We start from the raw sequence: 19,103 nt of genomic DNA, 5'->3' as shown, positions 1-19,103 counted from the left end.
GTAGCGAGGTCCGGACGGTTGAGGGTTATCAATCCAATTCTTAGAATCATCCCTCTTCCACTCACTTGACCTCACTTTTTTTCTAACGTAAACACCAGTATTTAGTATTTGATTCAATATTTAAAGCCACGGAAAATAACTTATTCAATATTCAGTAAATATCCTTTTTAAATAACTATTTAACGAAAGGTCCGCGAAAGGCAAGACACATCAAAGAAAAAAAAAATTATTGATTGGGTTTTCGAGCGTTGAATCAGACGAAGTGTAACTTACTACGAGCGATTTCCTGCAGATGTACATTGGAAGAACAATAAATATAGAATGGTTTCACGGCTCGCCGCAACGAAACAATCCTAACAATCGAAAGCGAGCTGATGAGTTTTGAGGGAAATTTTCCTTTGAAAGTTTCACGGTCAGTCACGAAAACGATGCGGTAGTCGCAATCATTTCGCTTGTTTGTGAACCAATTGGATGCCAATAGATAACTTGTCCGTGTGTCAGAAGAATAAAAGCCCGAATAATAGATTCCACGTCCAATACTAAATTTGCTATTTTCTCTGTAAATCCGTGGTATCTTCCGCCAAATTCGGGTATCAGTTTTTTAGTTGGAGTGACCGAATATTGCTTGTCTTGTCTGTGATTGCTGAACTACACGTGGTCAGTGAGGAAGCGAAAAAGGTGCTTTATGTTCACGTCAGAGCTATAGCTAATTAGAAAAAATGTACCGAACCGTGAAAGTATTAACGAGTCAGGCATAACTGGTCGAAAGTTTGTATCAACCTAATCTCAAACTTAAAAAAAAAAAGAAGTGTAGTTATGAAGAAGGTTCGAAGGGAACCGTCTCCATAAGTGGACAAAATGTCAGGTCCAGTCAATGCAGTGAATTTATCGCTTATTTAGACTGCTTCAACCTCCGTGTTTAATCCATGTGGTAAACGGGGAATACAGGTATTGCATAACGTGTGCGTGGTACTGTTTCATGAGAAAACGATCTCAAATTATACATAAATATGTTTTTTTTTCTTTTTAACGCGGAAGTTCATCTGTCCATGACATGGACCGTTCAAAGAGAAATAGGACGGCTTAAGTGAAAAACTCAATACGACGAGATGCCAATTATTGGAAAACGGAAGTGGCATATTGAAGAGTAGGAATGAGACATAACAAAAGTGAAACGTGTCGGGGGATTCCCGCTTCACAAGAGGGTCAATTAATATAAGTCACGCAAAGTAATTTATCTCATTCTGTCTCGGTGGACAAGTGAAAATTAAAAGCGCACAATTTTAATACAGATTTCTAGGGCATACCGCTTGTTTTAACACTGGTCTGTCTTCGATAACAGTATATACCTCTGACGGAAAATTTATATTTTCTAATTAAACGTTTTAAAGGTGGCACAAGCGCCAGGCGCCAGCACTAAGGTGACCAAGGCTCAGCGAAGCGTAATTATCACGCGCTAATCCAACTCACATCAGAGGAGGTTGTGATTTTAAATATATGTCAAACCTAAAACACTCAACAAAATGAAAGGTAGAATACAACGGAACGAGAGGAGCGAGAAAAGTCAATACAATTACGCAAAATTGGAATGCCTGAGCTTGCTTATCTTTTGGCTATATTTAATTGCTTGCCTTTAACATTACACTGAACGAAATTCGATAACTCTTTACCCCTAAACCCATTTAGTTTTCTCATCTTGACACCCGATCAAGTGTTTTAAGTCAACAGAAAATTAAAAACGGCAATCTCACGCACACTATTTGTTCAAACCGCCAACGACTTGTCGAGTTATGACTTCAAACTAGTTCTATTCATGTATTCATGTATATCATTTTGCTTAAGTTACTTACGCACGCGCAATCGATAGTTTACCCCACAAGGACGCGATAATCTTGTGAGGATAATATAAATATCTTATTTCAGTGTCACACTACCTCGAGGTCCGGACGGATGAGGGTTATCAATCCAATTCTTTGAATTACCCCTCTTCCACTCACTTGACTTCATTTTTTTTTCCTAATGTAAACAACAGTATTTAGTATTTGATTAAATAATTAAAGCTACGGAAAATAACTCATTCAACGGTCAATAAATATCCCTTGCAAATAACTGACCTTCTGGTGGAACAATAAATTCCGTGTTCACTACTAAATTCGACATTTTTCTCTCGTAAATCCCTCGTTTCTTCCGTAAAATCTGGCGTCAGTCATACAGAATACTATAGCCGAAAAATAATTGTGTGTGGTTGCTGAACTACATGTGGTTAGTAAAGCCTGGTTTTCACTAGCGACGCAAGCACAAGCGCAAGCATAACAGCTTTCATGTCACCTTGAAAATGGTAAAATAAAAACGCTTGTGCTTGCGTCGCTAGCGAAAATTAGGGACAAGAAAGCCAAAAAAGGTACTTTATGGCCATGCTAAAGCTTGGACGCGCGCCGAGCCTTGAAACTATCCGTTTTACGAGTAAGGCATAACTGAACTGCGTTTTCATTAACCTTTAAGGTGAATCTCAAAAGAAAATAAAAAAGGAAGCTATGAAGAAGGTCTACTGTAGACCCCTACATAGCTTGGGTGAACCTCGCAAGGATGCGAGATCCGCTTGTTTCATGGTAACTATTAGTTATTTATAGTACTTAAAACTCTGTGTATCATCCATGTGGTAAAAATCAAATACAGGTATTGCACAACGCGTGCGTAGTACTGTTTCATGAAAAACCGACCTCAAATTATACAAAGGAAAAAAAGTAACAGTGATACGTGTGTTTTTTTTACGTGGAAGTTTATCTGTGAATGGAAAGGACTATTTGAAGAGAAACGGGATGGGCTAATATAAAACGCAATACGACTAGACACTGAGTACCGGACATCGGAAGTGGCACATTGTATGGTTATTTTCCCTAATAAAGTCATGCAACATTGACTAAACCCGCGATCGATTCAATGTCTCCTCTTATTCACATGAGTTTGAGCTCAACAATATTCGATCATTGAAATTTGTATACTCCTGAATAGAATTCTTATGTGTGTAAGAATTATTGAAATGGTAATGATATTAACAATATTTATAAAAGATGTTTTCGTGGCTCATGTAACGGTACTCAAGAAATAATATATTTGGAAGAGGTAGCCTGCATGCATTATTATTATGACAATTATTCACATCACCGTAATGTCACTGTCCATTGTAATAATTTTACAGGCATGCAAACAACCATTTTTAGCATTAATTAAACCGAGCAGCACCTGCTTCTGAGGCCGACTCAACTCTTGTCAAATTTTCCCCCTCCGCAAATAACTTGAATTTCACGAAGGAAGTCGGTCAAGAGTTTAACAAGCTTGACTGTGGCTACAACTGACTTCAATTTCGTTTCTGTTTTAATTCAAGCTCTTTCTTTTATTGTTAAAGTCAAAGAAGGCCTGTAAATTAACAATCAATGTTTTCCTTTTATTTCCATGGCTGCTGGGTTAAGGCTATTAATTATTTAACGCGAGGAAACATTTGCATATTTTTGCTTGTTTTGCAGACAAGAAGCACTTCGCGAACGAAGGAAATTATGTCCGATATCTTTTATTCTTCTTAAAGATACGAATTTTGTCAATAACTTAACTCTAAAGAAAATGCGGATCTCGCTAGTGGTACTTTTCTGCCTCTGGAAGGTAATTTTGACTTCATTTATTTTAAAAACTTTCGAAGCACTCCGGTTAAGCATTTTCTAATGTGAAATGAGTAACGGGGTTTTTAATGTTCACATTTTATAGGCTGAAAAGGTACTTTCTGACACAAGCACAATTAGTGGTAAGTCAAGATGGTAATGGTTAGAAATTTAACTACTTAGTTTAAAATACAGTATTTTATTTATCCGCAAAACCCACTGTTATCAAGACCGCTTTCAGGCATGAAGAGATAACACTAATTCCACTAAGCCACACGCTTTTAATACAGAATAAAAGTGAAGTACTATAGAAAGGAAATAAGGACGTATAGCGACAATTTTGTTTTAAGTTTAACTTAATCTTGCAAGGAATAAACTGCTTCTAAAAATCTAATTCTTTTTCTAGTTCATACATTTTGGTTGTTGCTATATCAGTGGTTTTGCGGGGTAAATAAGTTTCCGCTTATTATTCATTATTAGCTCTCGGTTGGTTCTCGCGGAAAGCTTTATGACGGACAGACCGGACGCTATGTCAGGCCTGACCTGCCATAACGAAGCACAAGTTTACCCTTTTTTCTTATTTTCACAAACCTTGGATTTTTTGTCGAAAACAGCACGGACGTAGCGGAGCAATTGAATCCGCGCTCCACAACGAAAGCGAGTTAAAAACGGTGTACAAATGTTGCGTTTCCTGGTAGCAAGCTGGTATACTATCAAGCTAGATTAATCACGAATAAACGTCTTGCAAAATAAATATATGGAGGCTGACAAACCTAAGAAAGACTGATTGAGGATTGTTATGTGATTACGAACGCCATACTGAAAATTCTGAGCATTTTCTCGTGTTCAGGTGTTTTCAAAATTATGTGCAGTGTCGTTGCTATGCATATGTCCTTGCGTTATATCTAACGCATATACCTCGTTTTCCCAGTAATTTTTTAACCTGCCGTTTCCTGGTAACTCTTTTCGGCCCGATTCTCAATACAGCGCTTTTTCAAATTGTCGCTCTAATGCATTACAATTGTTAGAAGAGTTTGCTCAGTTTCAAGTTTTCTCACTGTTAAAATAGACATATCACCGGTTAAGACATACATTAAGGCCCCGTTTCCCAGCTGGGGAATAAGCAAACATTTTGCATTTGTAAAGCAATAAGTGTGAACTTGCAGCTTTTGTGTTTCTCCTTCCATAGTACTGCCAACTATGCCCATTCTAACTTTATAAGCGTATCTTCTACACATATCTTGATACAATTAGACATTGCTAGTTGAGGAAATGTGGTGACACATTTAGATAAGACTGATCCCTGTTCCAGTTATTTTTTTTAATTCTCTCTTCATACACTGTCTGCTTGAAAACATGTCTCTCCAAAAATGGCGATAAATGTACATGCCCTAACCAACATCTTGAACATTGTTTGTGTTGTTCAAGAAGACATATTCTGTGATATCTACATGTAGCATCATCATATACGATCTTTGCTGACGTAGAATCCTATAAAGGGCCGACCTAATCTTGATAAGTTACACTTGTTTTCAGAGAGCTCGATCTCAGTTTCTCCGTCAAGTTCCTCGGCCAGTCTAGCATCAAGTGCTTCAACGAGTATCTCGGTTGGCCTAGCAACAATGACACTGGATTTGAGTTACTCCATGTTCAATAATGTTCCTAGAAATACCATTGATCCGACGGCAACTGCTAACCCCAAACAACCCTTACAGACTATAAATTCGTCTGAGACGGGTAAGCTTGGAGTTGAGTCACATTTTACGATTTACTCTCTGTATATAAGCTCTATCAATACTATTACCTAATGAACTATTCGGTGTTAACTTTCACAGAACGTAAAATATTCTAATGAAATTTTTGTTATAACAAATACCATAGATTCTGGATAGCAGTGTTTGTGCCAAGACATGGCATCAGAATTCTTGTTACATGACACCAATACCTCGTTATTCTAAGTTTTATTGCGTTACATTTACACTATTCCAGGTAACGTCACTTCCAGGATGTCACGCCAACGAAATGTTCACTAAAGCAAAATTAAAGATTTTTGTCGTTGCTTAGTTTTCCAGTCCTGTCAACTGGAGACAATTTTGACGACACTCCACTCTGGTACTTTTGGATTTTTCAGAGTTATTTAACAGCGTTATATTGTATTTGTCATGTTGTTCATTTCCAGTCACTCCTAAAAAGGATTGCAATGACATCAACTGGAAAAACGCCGAATGCGCTGATACAGAGTGTATAAAGGTAGGTCAGCAAAAAGAACGAAATGCAACGCTTTACTTATTGAACGACAGTGCTTTCCTAGAAATAAAATCACCAACACTGGATTATGAGAATTACCAGAGTGTCCCGGATGCCGCATAAAAGTCATGCACATTTTTGAAAACGTCCAATAGGTTACTGGCAGCTCATTTAAAAGAGCTCAATCACAGTATTTTAGAGTTATTTTGGCCACGTACAAAAATACCTTTAAATAGAAGGAAACCTGATAATAATAGTTTACTAAGATAGGAAAACAGCAAAGAGATAATAATAAACCACGAAGGAAAAAGGATGGTTTAGGATGGAGAAGACTGACATGGATTACAAACGACGAACTTGAAAACTTTAGGCTAAACTTTCAAAGATGCGCAAACTGCGACGTTGTTCCTTTAATTATGTTCCTTGCGCTTTCAGAAAAGTTCTGAAATATTCAGGTATCCTCTGAAATAGGTCGACTATTTGGCATGAAAAACAAATTGGGTTATGAGTTAAAGTGGAAACAACACATACATTCAAGTGTGGAGAAGACTACAAACAAGGAAACTTAAATTGCCGGAGGGCTGGGGGCTCGAAGGTTAAACTTTAGCTAACGTTTCCCGTTAAGAATTCATTGATAATGCAAATTTATGTTTTTTGGCGCATTTTCTCCTTAGGAGCTGATAAATTCGATGTCGACCTGCATCAAGGTAAGATATGAACCACACTTTATGGGATCCTTATGCACCGGGCTGCCCGGGTCGTGTTGAAAAGTTCCATATACAATATACTGTACTTCGTGCATATACAATGTACTATACTTCATATATCAAATTAATTGGGCACACAAACGTATATGCAAACGAGCAAGAACACCATGAGCAAAAAGTAAAAACAAGACGATATTGGTCATATTTTTTATGCCATGCTTGGAAACACACTTTGAACTAAAAGATACATAGAGAACTTTACATGATATCGTCTGAGTAAATCAACAAATAAAATCACCTGAATATTGATGTAAGAACTGTAAAAAGAGAATTTCCCCCTCCCCCCCCCCCCCCAAAAAAAATGAAAATAAAAAAAGAATTCGTGGATTCGTGGACCCTATTACCTTACTAAAAATGTAGTCAGTTATTGCAATGCATACAACACAAATACAAGAAAAGACAACCAAGAGGTTTGGATAAGGTTCAGTTAAAACCTCTGAAGTTGGCAGATTTTAACCATCAGCTGAGAGAGTCTGACTTGAAAATGATGAAATGAGCTGAAATTTTACTGGTCGCTGAGAAATCACCGATTTCTGAGTTATTGCTGGTAACTTAGATTCCTGTACTCCCATCCAGACCCTACAAATGAATACAATTACAAAAACAAAAACAACAACGACAACAACAACAACAACGAAAGAAACAAGAACAACACGATTATTTTGTATTTATAGGAAAAGCCGGGAAATTTGTCATTCTCAAACATGGATATTCCTAAACAAGCCATGAAACTGGGACGGTCCCTCGCTGAAGAAATAAACCGAACACTGGAAAGCGGTGACCCTAATGTTACTGCCACTGCGGTTATTATTACAGAAGGAATGGGTGAGCCAACTGAATTTTGTATTTTGATTAAAAGATATACGTTAGGAATTACCACGAGACGGGCAAAACAAGTATTTTCACTGTTAATAATAAATGTACTTAACGAAGACAGAAAGAAATTTGAATGTTGATGTTTGTTAGCCAAGGAGTCCTAATTAAGTTTAGTATGACAGAGTATAGTACGTTTTTATATCTTGATCACTCTGTCTCAGATGTTGAGGTGCATACTTGGCATGGTGCCTCGGGCGCTTTTTGGATGCTCCCCTCTCCACTCCAAGTTTAGACGGTTCCTGTAATTTTTTACTTGGGATTTCTTATGTTGTGTGGACTAACAAAATAAAATAAACAGGGAAAGTAATTTGGAGGAAAAATCTAAGATGTGTAGTAATAAATTGCTGTCTCTCCTGGAGGATCTGGGGTGCTTACCATTTACAAAAACCATCCGGTTGGAAATTTTAGGCATAAACATTAAACAGTTGCATGCCACGTTGCGGGAGAGGGAATCGCTATAAAGTATATCCACATCAGCTAGAGAGACTTAAAAGAGCAGAAAAATAGCATCACCTCAAATCACAGTCCATATCTTCTGAAGCTTCCCAAACGGAATAGCGCGAACCATTTGATTTTCCTACTGGAATTTCCGGTTTTCCCATGTAAATGGTAAGTACCCCTGGTTTCCCTGCACTAGCTCTGTCACTGAGTCTGGGCCTTACTAACTCTACATAAATCAGGGTAAAGATATTCTGTTGGGTTCAATGTTGCATCTGACTGGTTGAAAAAGCTCTACTGCGATTGGCTAGTCTTTTTTTCAACCAGTTAGCTGAGCCAGCCACAAAGAGTAGCTCCTAGCTTGGCAGCTAAGGGTCACATCAGAAAAGTCTCACATCATATTTTAATGGCCTTGTCCTACCACACCTAGATTATGCAGATATTGTCTGGGATGACCAGCCTGGTCTTACAACACAGATGAAACAATTACAATCTCTTCAAAATCGCTTTGCGAAGAAGATCGTTAAGTCGAAAATGCCATCAGCAGAGGCTCTGACGTCGTTGCGGTGGGTGTCTTCACATGCGAGGCGGTTCGGACATCGGTGTTGTGTTGTGCAAGCATCCCTAACCCTAGCATCCCCGAACATTTCGGTGTATTCAGATCCACCATGAACCAAAAACACGGTTATAATACCCGAAATGGCTACATGCCCAAAGTCAGTAGGCCAAGAACGGAATGGGGAAAAAGCAAAACATATTATAAAGCCATTAACGACTGGGCCACACTACCAAGTGCTTTAAAGAAACTGATACCGAAAACTATTTTTAAATACAAACTGAAACAGTTTTTATTGAACCATTTTAGCCTTAGTTAGTAGTATTTTAATTCTTGTTTTAGTTTTTAATCTTAGTTAGCTTACCGCATAGGTTTTTGTCCTTTTTATTGTATTTTAGATTTTAATGTATTTCAAAGGTTTAACATTTATTTTCTCAGAGGACCCTCCTGAAAACCACCTTATGGTGATTGGAGGCCTCCTCTTAAGATATTATGTATTATGTATTATTATTATAATAATAATAATAATTATTATTATTATTATTATCATTATTATTACATGAACTGTTTTTCATAACCATTCGATTATTATCTCTTAAATTTGTCAAACATTTGATTCAATTGACTAACTTGCTATTTCCATCATTCTCTTTCTTCTTTCAATTTCCTGTATTTCTAGATACGTTTAATCATAGCACATAGTATAACAATTTACACGTTCTACATGACGTCTAACAACAAAGGATGTATTACTTTGAAGAGTCACACGAGGAAGCTGTTCAGTTTGTGTAAAACACTAAAACGTGCTAGATCGCTAGAGTCAGGCTTATTGATTAATGAACGCTTTTTCATTTTCAGCAATGCAAGTCGGTGTTTTTGATAGCGCAGACTATGTAAACAACGACAAAATGAAAATGCTCACTTTTCCAAACTACTCGGACCCAGCCTTCACCGAAAAGTGGAAGAACATGGGCGACTCTGTGGCTTTCCCGGTGGAAGAATTGCCTTCAGAGGGTGAGTAAAATAACATCCATGTTTTAACTTGGAGAGTTCATATGAGGGGAACACCGAAATGTGTTTATCGCGTTTCAAAATTGAAACTGTTTTTGGGTAATTTTTACACGTATTCTATGAATTTTATTCATCTGCAATTTGGGGTATAGTTCATCGTCAAAACATTTCCTTAGAGCCGCTTATTTTGTCTTTCAATCATATTGGTTTAAACGTTTTCTAAGGGAATCCTCGGACAAATATTGAATTTGCACAAAGCTTAAAAAAGTTCAAGGCTGAAAACCTAAACTGAGTAAGATTTGCCTTTTTTCGTATACAAGGCCATTCTGTTGACAAAAAGAGAAAGACACAAGATTATAAATTACAGGAGACACGTCTTAATCTACTTGATGGCTCCACCCTTAATTCCTGCTTGGCCGGACACCTGCATCCGTGGCGAAATCACTGTAAAGTGAAATAACGAGTGGACGCTTTTCTCTTTGCAGGAAAAGTCCTTTACGCTGTCGCTATTTTACCTGATGTACTCGGTGATAAATATCTGGACAGAAATGAGATGGCCTGGCACGAGAAGTGAGTGTCGATTAGTTTCCAGGTTCAATTGGTTATCTGTAACAAAAAAGCCGCCATCTTAAATTTCGTTGGCAAACAATTGTGAAAACTTACGTATTTCAAAAGAATATTTCAGACTTCCAAGAAACAAACAAACAAAATACTACAAATCCTACATGTTTGTTTCTTCCTTGGTTTTAAGCTAAGCACTTGCTTCCTTTAAATTTATTTTATATTGCAAATATATGATTTCAACTTAACATCTCATCATCCATTCGTCTCGCATTATGGGGCACACCTTTAAGGCGGAGTGTCTTTCGTTTAACACATGCAGAATTAATTGAGTAAACTTCAGTATCTTGCTATTACGTAGATTGCAAGAAGTAGATGTAACAAGCTCTTTTTGTTTTTGTGCATCACCAGGGTAAGCGGAAGTATAAAAGCAGACTAATTTCTCTAACTGTTTTGACTTTTTGTCCTACCCTCTATCAAGCCACATTCCAGATTCAGACATATCCGAGCTGTACGTTGTTGGTGACAAGCTCGAGACTCGTAAGAAGGTTCCCAAGAAGCGAATCAACAGCAACTTGTTAGCAGTGGAATTTGTTACAAACACAGGACTCCAATTGAAAGGACCACTGACCCACCCAGCAGTGATCACTCTGAAACACCTTCATGTAAGCTGTAACAAATGTAGACTTACTACTCAAGATTCTGATTTAGACTAAGTTAGACGCTCTCTGTTCTCGAAAGAAAAGCATCACTTGTGAGACGATGGCAGCGGGAGAAATAGAAAAAAAACTACAATATCATGTGTTAACAAAGACGAAATTGCCAGTTACATACCGCCAGGGAAAGGACTGGAAACCAGGACAACAAGGGAACGGAAGCGAAAATTCAGATACTCACTCTCATCCCACCGGAAACTAAATCAATGAGAAACGTAAATGAGCTCTTGACTGAACATGATCACTATTTTTATGTTGGTGAATGGCGTTTTATTTTTTCCTTTTTTTTTTCAGGCGGACCAAGACCATTTTGATCCAGCTTGTGGCTACTGGGACGAAAGGTGAATTTTTCAAAAGTTGAGATGATTTCAGGATTCAAGATCATCATTGATATTAGTAATTTTACGCACCTGCGTTGCCTTAACTAACGACCCGTCATCCATACGAATTTATTCATTCTTTTTAATTCTCTTTTTCGTTCTCAGCATGTGGGCCAAAGACGGATGTAAAGTCGATGAAACTAGCGTGTCAGAAACTGTCTCTAAATGCACACATTTTTCAACTTTTGCAGTGATAATGAAAGTGGAGAAGAAGGTAACGCAGTCAAAAGGCCATACTTGTATTCCCGGTACTGGACTGGAACTAGCTTGCAAGTGAGGCTAATGCGGGGAGTCTTTTCAAATGCAAATGACATTAATCTCTTTTTAATAATATTCCACTGCATAAGCCTCCTTTACAAGCTAGTTCCAGTCCAATACCGAGAATAAGAACACGGCCTATTCTTGCCTATGCCATCAGAGGTTGCTCCGTTCAATAAAAACAATGTTCAAATGTTTTTGATAGCGGTAAATGCACTTAGCTACACCTAGCTACTAGTTCATAAGCATGTCACTTAAACCGAAAGAAACAGACATATCAACTAAACATAATAGGCTTAAAACTCCCAACTGACGAGAGGCACACCAGTTGGCTATTTACAAGCATGACTGTGGAGCTGAACAAGGGTCTATCGAGGAACAACTTTCAGTTTGGTTTAGTGGTCAGAGCGGGACTTGAACCCGCGACCTCCGGATTTCAAGTCCGGCGCCCTAACCACTCACCCACGCTGCCTCCTCAAAGCCGTCTTCTGAAACTTTCATGGCGTTAACTAATTGAACCTCTGTTGGATGTTTTTCACTCAGGTGGATGATTCAGATCGTGAAATGGTCGTGACTGTGGCTACTGTGTTGGGATCATTCTCCATCCTTGGTCTTCTAATCTGTGCTATCGTCGCCATTGTTATCAAGTAAGACACGTGATTCGTCAGGATAATTTATAACGCTAATACTAGGAGGCTAGCTGTGTAAAGTGCGCATACGCATAAAAAGATCACTTCTCAATGAAGCTTCACTCTAAGGCCTTAAGAGCAAGCATGTTTTTCTCTACAACCTCGAATTAGTTAATAATTAGCTCTTATTAAACGGGCAGGAGGTCTGTATGGGAGAATCTTGACCGAGGTCGTGGGTACAGACCGAACGCAGTGAGGTCTGTACAAACGACGGAGGTCAAGATTCTCCCATACAGACCGATTTAGCTCGGTTAATAAGATATTTATTATATGGCAAACAAGAACAATTTAATTCTTTGAATGTACTAACAGACATTTTGGTTGCGAACAGCGATGAACTGGACTTAATTCTGCCAAAGTTTGCTCGTCCTCTTTGCTTTTTTCTCATCAGGTTTTTTGGCACGCCATGAATAAATATTGTTAGAAGAAAATTGTCAATAGTTTTGCATTCTAGGTTGCAACTTTTTCTCCGCAAAATGTAATCGATCTAGATGCCGGTCTAGATGGGAAAATCTAGACCGCTTTCAATATCGATTTCAGCCAATCAAATTCGTGAATTCGGTAGTTCCCAGTCCTTGTGAGACATAGCCATATAATAAATTAGATAAATTAGCAGGTTTAGAAACGTTTCATCACAGTTACTACTAAGCTCACAGTATTATTTTTCAGCCACACTGGAATTTTTGTAGTGACGATCATTTTAAGGTGACTAAGCGGAAAGAATAGTGATATAGAAAACAAGGTTTTGCATTCAACACTCTATCATTAACTCATACAGAATTCGAAGACAGAATTTCGCAAAAAATAGAAACATGTTTTAAACCATGATACTTCTTCTTCAATTTGACAATAGCATTGGAGTTTCATTATAAGGCTTACAACATGAGGGAAGAAGATCGTATGTAGTTTACAGGAATATAATTAGTATCCTTCTACTAATAGTGCCTTGTCAATTGCTTCAAGTGTGGAGCTTTTCTCAATTCTTACTGAAATACCTAGGTTAAAGTAAAACACTAACCGCTCAATTTGCCATACTCCTGTTTTTCAGTTATCACCAGAAAGACCACATGCGTATTGCTTTGAACATTGACGTCGCTCTTCTGCTGAGCCAGTTGGTTTTCTTTATAGGATTGTCGACAGGCGATAACATGGTGAGAAAGTTCGATTGCTTCTTTTACCTATCAAAAGTGTGAACAATCGCGAGGGGTGACGGGTATAGATTTCTTTACATCCTTCGTTTTCAATCTACAAGCCAAAAGTTACAGGCACGTCACTATAACCAATTTGACGCCTTGCGTACTGGATGGCACGGCATAGCATAGCCATAGCCATAGCGTGGCATAGCGTGGCATAGCGTGGCACTGCGTGGCATAGCAGCTGTATTCGCCGGTCAGCTTCCACACAGTGGTAGAGTGTCTGAGATTATGCCAAAAGGCTTCAGCCCCGACTCCTGTTGCGAGAGATGGAGAACTAGGACCATTTGTTGAGTATCTGATACAGTTACTCACGCGTAAAATTACTATCCAAAATTTCTACTGTCACGTCTGAGGTGTAGTTAGTAACTTTAATCTCATTTGATCTCTCCTCAGTTCTTCTCCAAGCCCAAAACTTGTGACGTCGTCAATCCATTCGTTCATTTTTTTGAGCTGGCGGCTCTAACTTGGTTGCTGATGGAGGCATTGTACTACTACTCGACCCTGAAACCGCTGTTCAACGAGAAAAACACCGTACCCATTGTGTTTTACTTCGCTGTGGGGTGGGGTGAGTCAGTGCAACTATCCCATATATTTTCATGCCAGACGCATCATTATAAACAGTGAACGTGTGAATATTTTGTGGAAGAGTTGCTTTGTGTTTGGAACCTAGCCTTACTTCTGTGAGAAACCTTACGCTTTATGTTATGCTCATATGAGAAATCTTCGGAAGACATTAATTGCCAATAAGGTTTTTCAATTTTTTGAAGGTCTTTAACATTTATATACTGCCCTTTAAATTATTTATCACGTAGTTGCTTGATGGAGATATCTATGTAGAAGCTGATTAGTTTATTAGAAGTTATTTTTTGTCTTTTTCATATTTCTCAAACCATCAGGTTTACCCGTAGCGTTTGCAAGCGCATGCGCAGAGTATGCCTATCCTCACTTTGGCACTCCAGAGAAGAGCGAGTTGTAAGTTGATAGACAGCTTACTGTTAACAAACAAATAAAAGAACGAACAAAGAAACAAAGAACCAAATAAACATACAAACATGTAAATAAACAAACAAACAAGCAAAGCAAACAGACAAATAAACAGACAAACATGTAAAAAAGAAACAAACAAAACAAACAAACAAACATGCAAACAAACAAGCTAACGAAGAAAAACAAACAGCAACACTGAACGAAAACAACCAAACAAATCAATAAACAAACAGGACACTAGATTCTCTAAGGAAACAAATGTGCATGTACACGATAACCAGGCATTTAAATTGTAAATGTTCCTCATGTAGCAGGAGCATGCAGTTTAATATATTGGTTTGTTCAAAGATTTTTTTAAATAATGACTTCAAAACTGCATTTTCCTGATCTTTAACCATAATTAGTCATGACGAGAGCTTTCTAGTTGTGGTTCACATAAATACCGTGAACAAAATATGTTTAATTTGGGTATCGTTATGCATTTTGGGTGTAAATAAATTGTAATAAATAATAATATGATTTTCTTTTGTTTGATTGGCCACAGCTGCTGGATGTTTATTGGTGGAGGTGAGGCCTGGTTCTTTGGAGGACCTGTCTTGATTCTTGTACTGGTAGGTCCATAGATTCTGATCAAAAACTTTTTTTCGTTATGATACCAAGAAGACAGAGTAAAGAAATCATCAACCAGAGGACATTGTCTTGAAGTCACCAGTGGTAGAGACCCCATGAGGTCCGATCCAAGATCTTAGCTGTCTCGTACAATTACCTCCAGAATTAGGTTTTGATGTATTTTTAATCATATACTTTGCTGCCCATCATTTCTACAGACGTATTCGGTTATTTTGGGCAGCTAGTGCCCAATTGAAATTTCCTTTTTCCCGAGTGGTACAAATAAATGTTGTTTTTGTAGCTATTTATTGTATTGTCTGATCAATGCGATATTTTTTTAGCTGAATCTTCTCGCCCGAGTATTTGTCGTGAAAGAGATTGTTTGCTGGCAGGATGACCCCGATGATATCAGGATCGAAAGGGCCAAGTAAGTAGTAATAAGTTAATAATAACAACAGAAGATCCATAAATTATACGAATCTCATTATTTTCTTTTGTAGTATACCTAGCTATCCGGAGCTACCTTGTATTCCGTGAATCTTGGAAAACTTACCCGAAATTTCCTTCTCTCCCTCATCATCCAAGCATACAGTCTGTGTTATTCTTTCCTATAATCTTAGGCATCCTTTGTGGTTTTCTACTATAGTAATCCATCAGCCTGATCTCTCTTTAAGTTCGTAGAATTTATTTATTGAAACGAGGAGCACAATTTGCACAGTTTAGGCCACTACTGTAAGCTAATTTCTTTGATCTGATTTGGCAGAACTCGTCTGATGACGTCATCAGCGATGATGGCGGTGATTGTGTTGACGTGGCTATTTGGTGTCCTGGCAGTGAATCACTCCGAGGACAAAATCTATCACTACATCTTCATAGTGTTCTACACATTCCAGGTTAGCAGACTTCACTTCTCGTGAAAAGACGTCTTCTTAGATTGGGTGGAGAAGGGAAGGGTGGTAGAACTCTTAAAGAAGTATTACGTAGCCTATAAAGATGACCTGTGTTTATAATAATCCTCATGAATTTTATTTACGTTGAAGGGTCTTCTTGTCCTGCTCTTCTACTGCATTCGCAACCAAGAGGTAAGCTATGTTTTTGTTTGGCACATAAGTCCCCAGAGATTTTCGGGAGCGGGTAGTTAACATCATCTTTTAATTTCACAGAGCAATGTAATGATTTTTTGTGGTAGAGACCAAGAAAATGACTTTATGAGAAGGCTGGCACAGAAAACATGTTTTAAAACTGAACCCGTACTTACATACGTACATCGCGTTGATCATGTTCAGATGAATATGTTTCTCTTATTATTGTAGATGTGGGACTATCGTAAGGATAAGAGGGACGAAGAAGAAAGAGAAAAGGTACAAAAAGCTTATAAATGTTACTACTGTTTTGAACAAAGCCACGTCATTACCACCGTTAATTTGTTTGTTGTTTTACCAATCGATTGGTTGGTTGATGTTAAAGATTTTCGTGTATGCATTTTGGATGATAGCAGTGTAGACAATTAATTGATTTTAGCTAACTTATCCTCAATTGCGATTTGCGACACACAATCAGTTGTATTTCTGTGAATACTGTCAATAAAAAATACGTGAACCAAACAATTGAACCCGAATTGATTTCCTCTTAATTAAATCACATTGGTCATTTTCTCTTTCAGAACAAAACCTACGACTTCGTGTACCACCCATGAAAGCGACAGGAGCTTCGTGTTACGTCTAATATGCTTACAATAATTAATAATAATTAGCATAGCTCACCTGAAGCAGAATGCACGTTGCTAAGACTCACTAGTTTTCTAGGCCAAACAAGAAAAAACAACAAAACCAAAAAAACAAAAAGCTAAGCCACAGAGTGGTAATTTTGCTTAAACCTGAGATTGTTTAGGTAGGTACTTACGAGAACTACTGTCGAACCTCCAAATGCAAACGCCAGATTTTAACGGATTACACGCGGGCACCTCACTTACTGGGGCTCCCTTTCTGGTCCCAAAGGCGTCTGCTTACGGGAGGCCCGACTGTATTTGAGATATCAATGATTAGATAACCAGCTCTGTTGAATGAGAATCTAACTTACTTCTCCATGATATTCACGTTTTATAGCATATGTTCGATCGGGCATTAACTGAACACACTGATTTCATAATGTTAATTATGTGAGTAAGTCTTTAAAGAAGGACAAGATTTACATATAAGATAAGATAAGAAAAGAAAAGAACTTTATTAACGTGTCGAAGTCGTTAGCATACAATGTATACTATCTGGGGACACCTATATAGTTTAATAAACTTTAAGCCTAGGAATAAAACGGCCTTGGAACAGTGGCAATTTATAATAATCTCTCCGGATCAGTTAAAAACAGAGGGATGTACGTAGGCGAAGACCTTGACCAATCTATCAATATCAGATCCATTGATGACTACAGCCAGCCTCGCTTTGGGAAACCTGACAGTGAGGTTGAACTATTGTCCTTAACAAAGAACTCTCCCCAGGTCTCCTGAGTCTTCTGAGTCTTCTGATCATTCTCTTGACCTGGGAAAATGGCGAGCAGAGCGTAAAAGCCGTGATGTAACGGGAAGGGGGTAAGACTCGGCGAAGAGCTGGTACGGGTATCCATTTACATGTAGTCATCTGTGCTGCCTGTGGATCTATTTTCTTGGCACTTCTTTTTAAAAACGGAACTTAACATACATCAAATTGTAAATGGCGTATCATGATTTCATGGACAGACTATTTCAGTCTGGAATTTCATAGCTTTCCTCTGTAGCATCCACATAAAATAACTTGTTTCAGGCTTAAAGTTCAACAAACACATTGATTTTATTGTTATCGTTTAAGTTAATCACTTTTATACGATATAATACAATGCAATAAAAAACAGAAGCGTTAAGTGAAGCTTGGGAGCAGATCAGATGGTTATTAACTCAGCTGATAAAAACATCATGACCACATTTCTTGCTGGTCCCATGTCGCATCAAGTCGGGGCTCATGGCTTTGTCATATAAAGAAGTCTCTCGCTCACCGTTGTCTTTTCTAATCCCACTCTCGACAGGAATTTACGTGAGAAAGTTTGTGAATTCCCTGCATATCTAACTACCAGCCACAATATTTCGATCGAGACATGGTGGTACTTTACAAAATGCAAGGCACATTTTGTCGGGCTCCTTTTCGAATGGTCTATCGATATGACAATCTATGAGAAACAAAACACAAACCGCGGTGATAAACATGCAACCAAAACGCATGTTAAACAAAGTTAATTTCCTTGACGTTTCCTATGTACAACATACATCTTCAGAAGTGACCGTTAACTAGATTACAATCGAAATTTAAACGCGAAGAAAAAGAAAAAGACTGGTATCTAATAATATGTAACAAGACTAACAGTTAATAACAAACAGATGAGTCTGCGGGAGAGAAAAAAAAATTACCATAATAATAATAACAATACAAAATGCTAGTAAAGAAAAAATTTTTTACTGCCAACGTTTTCATTCAAGGCTGGCTTTAAATCGCGAATTAACAATGTTTCCTTAATTTTACAATGTATATCTGACCTACCAGTTGCTAAGATATCAAAATTGTCCCATTTAATATTATGACCCGTGGAAGTAACGTGATCCGCAATGGTTGAGGTGTGACCGCTTTTAGCAAGGGCCTTAAAATGTTCAGTTTTTCTATCGTGTAGTCGACGCTTTGTTTTTCCTATATAAAAATCATCACAGTTCCAGCAGCTTGCCTTGTAAACCACCTTAGACATCTGAGAACGGCTGAACCTGTCCTTGTACGGGAAAAAAGATTTAATTCGGCGGGTGTTTCGGAAAATTATTTTAACGTTAAAACAACCATAAAACGTATAGATACAAGACTTAAGTTGCTGGGTAATTACTTAACTTAAATTAAGAAATCTGAACACTTCTAGCTATATTTCAACATAGCACCACCCATAGCAGCCATTGTTTACAGTCTAAAAGTACTCACAAAATGGATTCAATTCAGTACATTTTAATGATACTTTGCACAAACGCTTTAAAGATCGATATCATTGTGTAGTTACGAGAATTTTGCATCAAGGTCCTGAAAATTATTTCTTCTACCATCTTATACGCTCCTTATACTTGGTTAACATTTCTATGACTGGTGTGTATTCGGGTGTT

The 19,103-nt window shown here is 37.9% G+C and overlaps 1 protein-coding gene across 1 annotated transcript; it reads left to right on the top strand.

Moving 5' to 3' along the window:
- Positions 1-3,290: 3,290 nt before the first annotated feature.
- Positions 3,291-17,841, top strand: LOC110059340 (adhesion G protein-coupled receptor L3-like). Its single transcript, XM_089277791.1, has 22 exons — positions 3,291-3,419; positions 3,525-3,657; positions 3,760-3,796; positions 5,190-5,390; positions 5,833-5,903; positions 6,575-6,607; positions 7,342-7,492; positions 9,396-9,551; positions 10,034-10,118; positions 10,591-10,774; positions 11,120-11,166; positions 11,311-11,419; positions 12,007-12,110; positions 13,201-13,303; positions 13,742-13,913; positions 14,245-14,320; positions 14,880-14,946; positions 15,286-15,371; positions 15,708-15,837; positions 15,985-16,026; positions 16,258-16,305; positions 16,608-17,841. Exons 2-22 carry the CDS (start codon positions 3,619-3,621, stop codon positions 16,638-16,640), a joined length of 1,974 nt encoding a protein of 657 aa, XP_089133917.1. The 5' UTR covers positions 3,291-3,419; positions 3,525-3,618; the 3' UTR covers positions 16,641-17,841.
- Positions 17,842-19,103: the final 1,262 nt, after the last annotated feature.

The sequence above is a fragment of the Orbicella faveolata genome, unplaced genomic scaffold (genome assembly GCF_042242905.1).
Source record: "Orbicella faveolata isolate gen_17 unplaced genomic scaffold, um_ofav_v1 contig_46, whole genome shotgun sequence".
Classification (NCBI taxonomy): Eukaryota; Metazoa; Cnidaria; class Anthozoa; order Scleractinia; family Merulinidae; genus Orbicella; species Orbicella faveolata.
The sequence above is the reverse complement of the archived record's forward strand: the minus strand, read 5'-3'. Positions and strand labels throughout refer to the sequence as shown.

What these genes read in the sequence shown, in the direction of transcription:
- LOC110059340 (XM_089277791.1), top strand. Translation starts at nt 3,619, where the DNA reads ATGCGGATCTCGCTAGTGGTACTTTTCTGCCTCTGGAAG. An exon ending in TGTGGCTACTGGGACGAAAG is followed by an intron (nt 11,167 to 11,310) that starts GTGAATTTTTCA and finishes TTTCGTTCTCAG; the next exon opens with CATGTGGGCCAAAGACGGAT. An exon ending in ATCAGGATCGAAAGGGCCAA is followed by an intron (nt 15,372 to 15,707) that starts GTAAGTAGTAAT and finishes CTGATTTGGCAG; the next exon opens with AACTCGTCTGATGACGTCAT.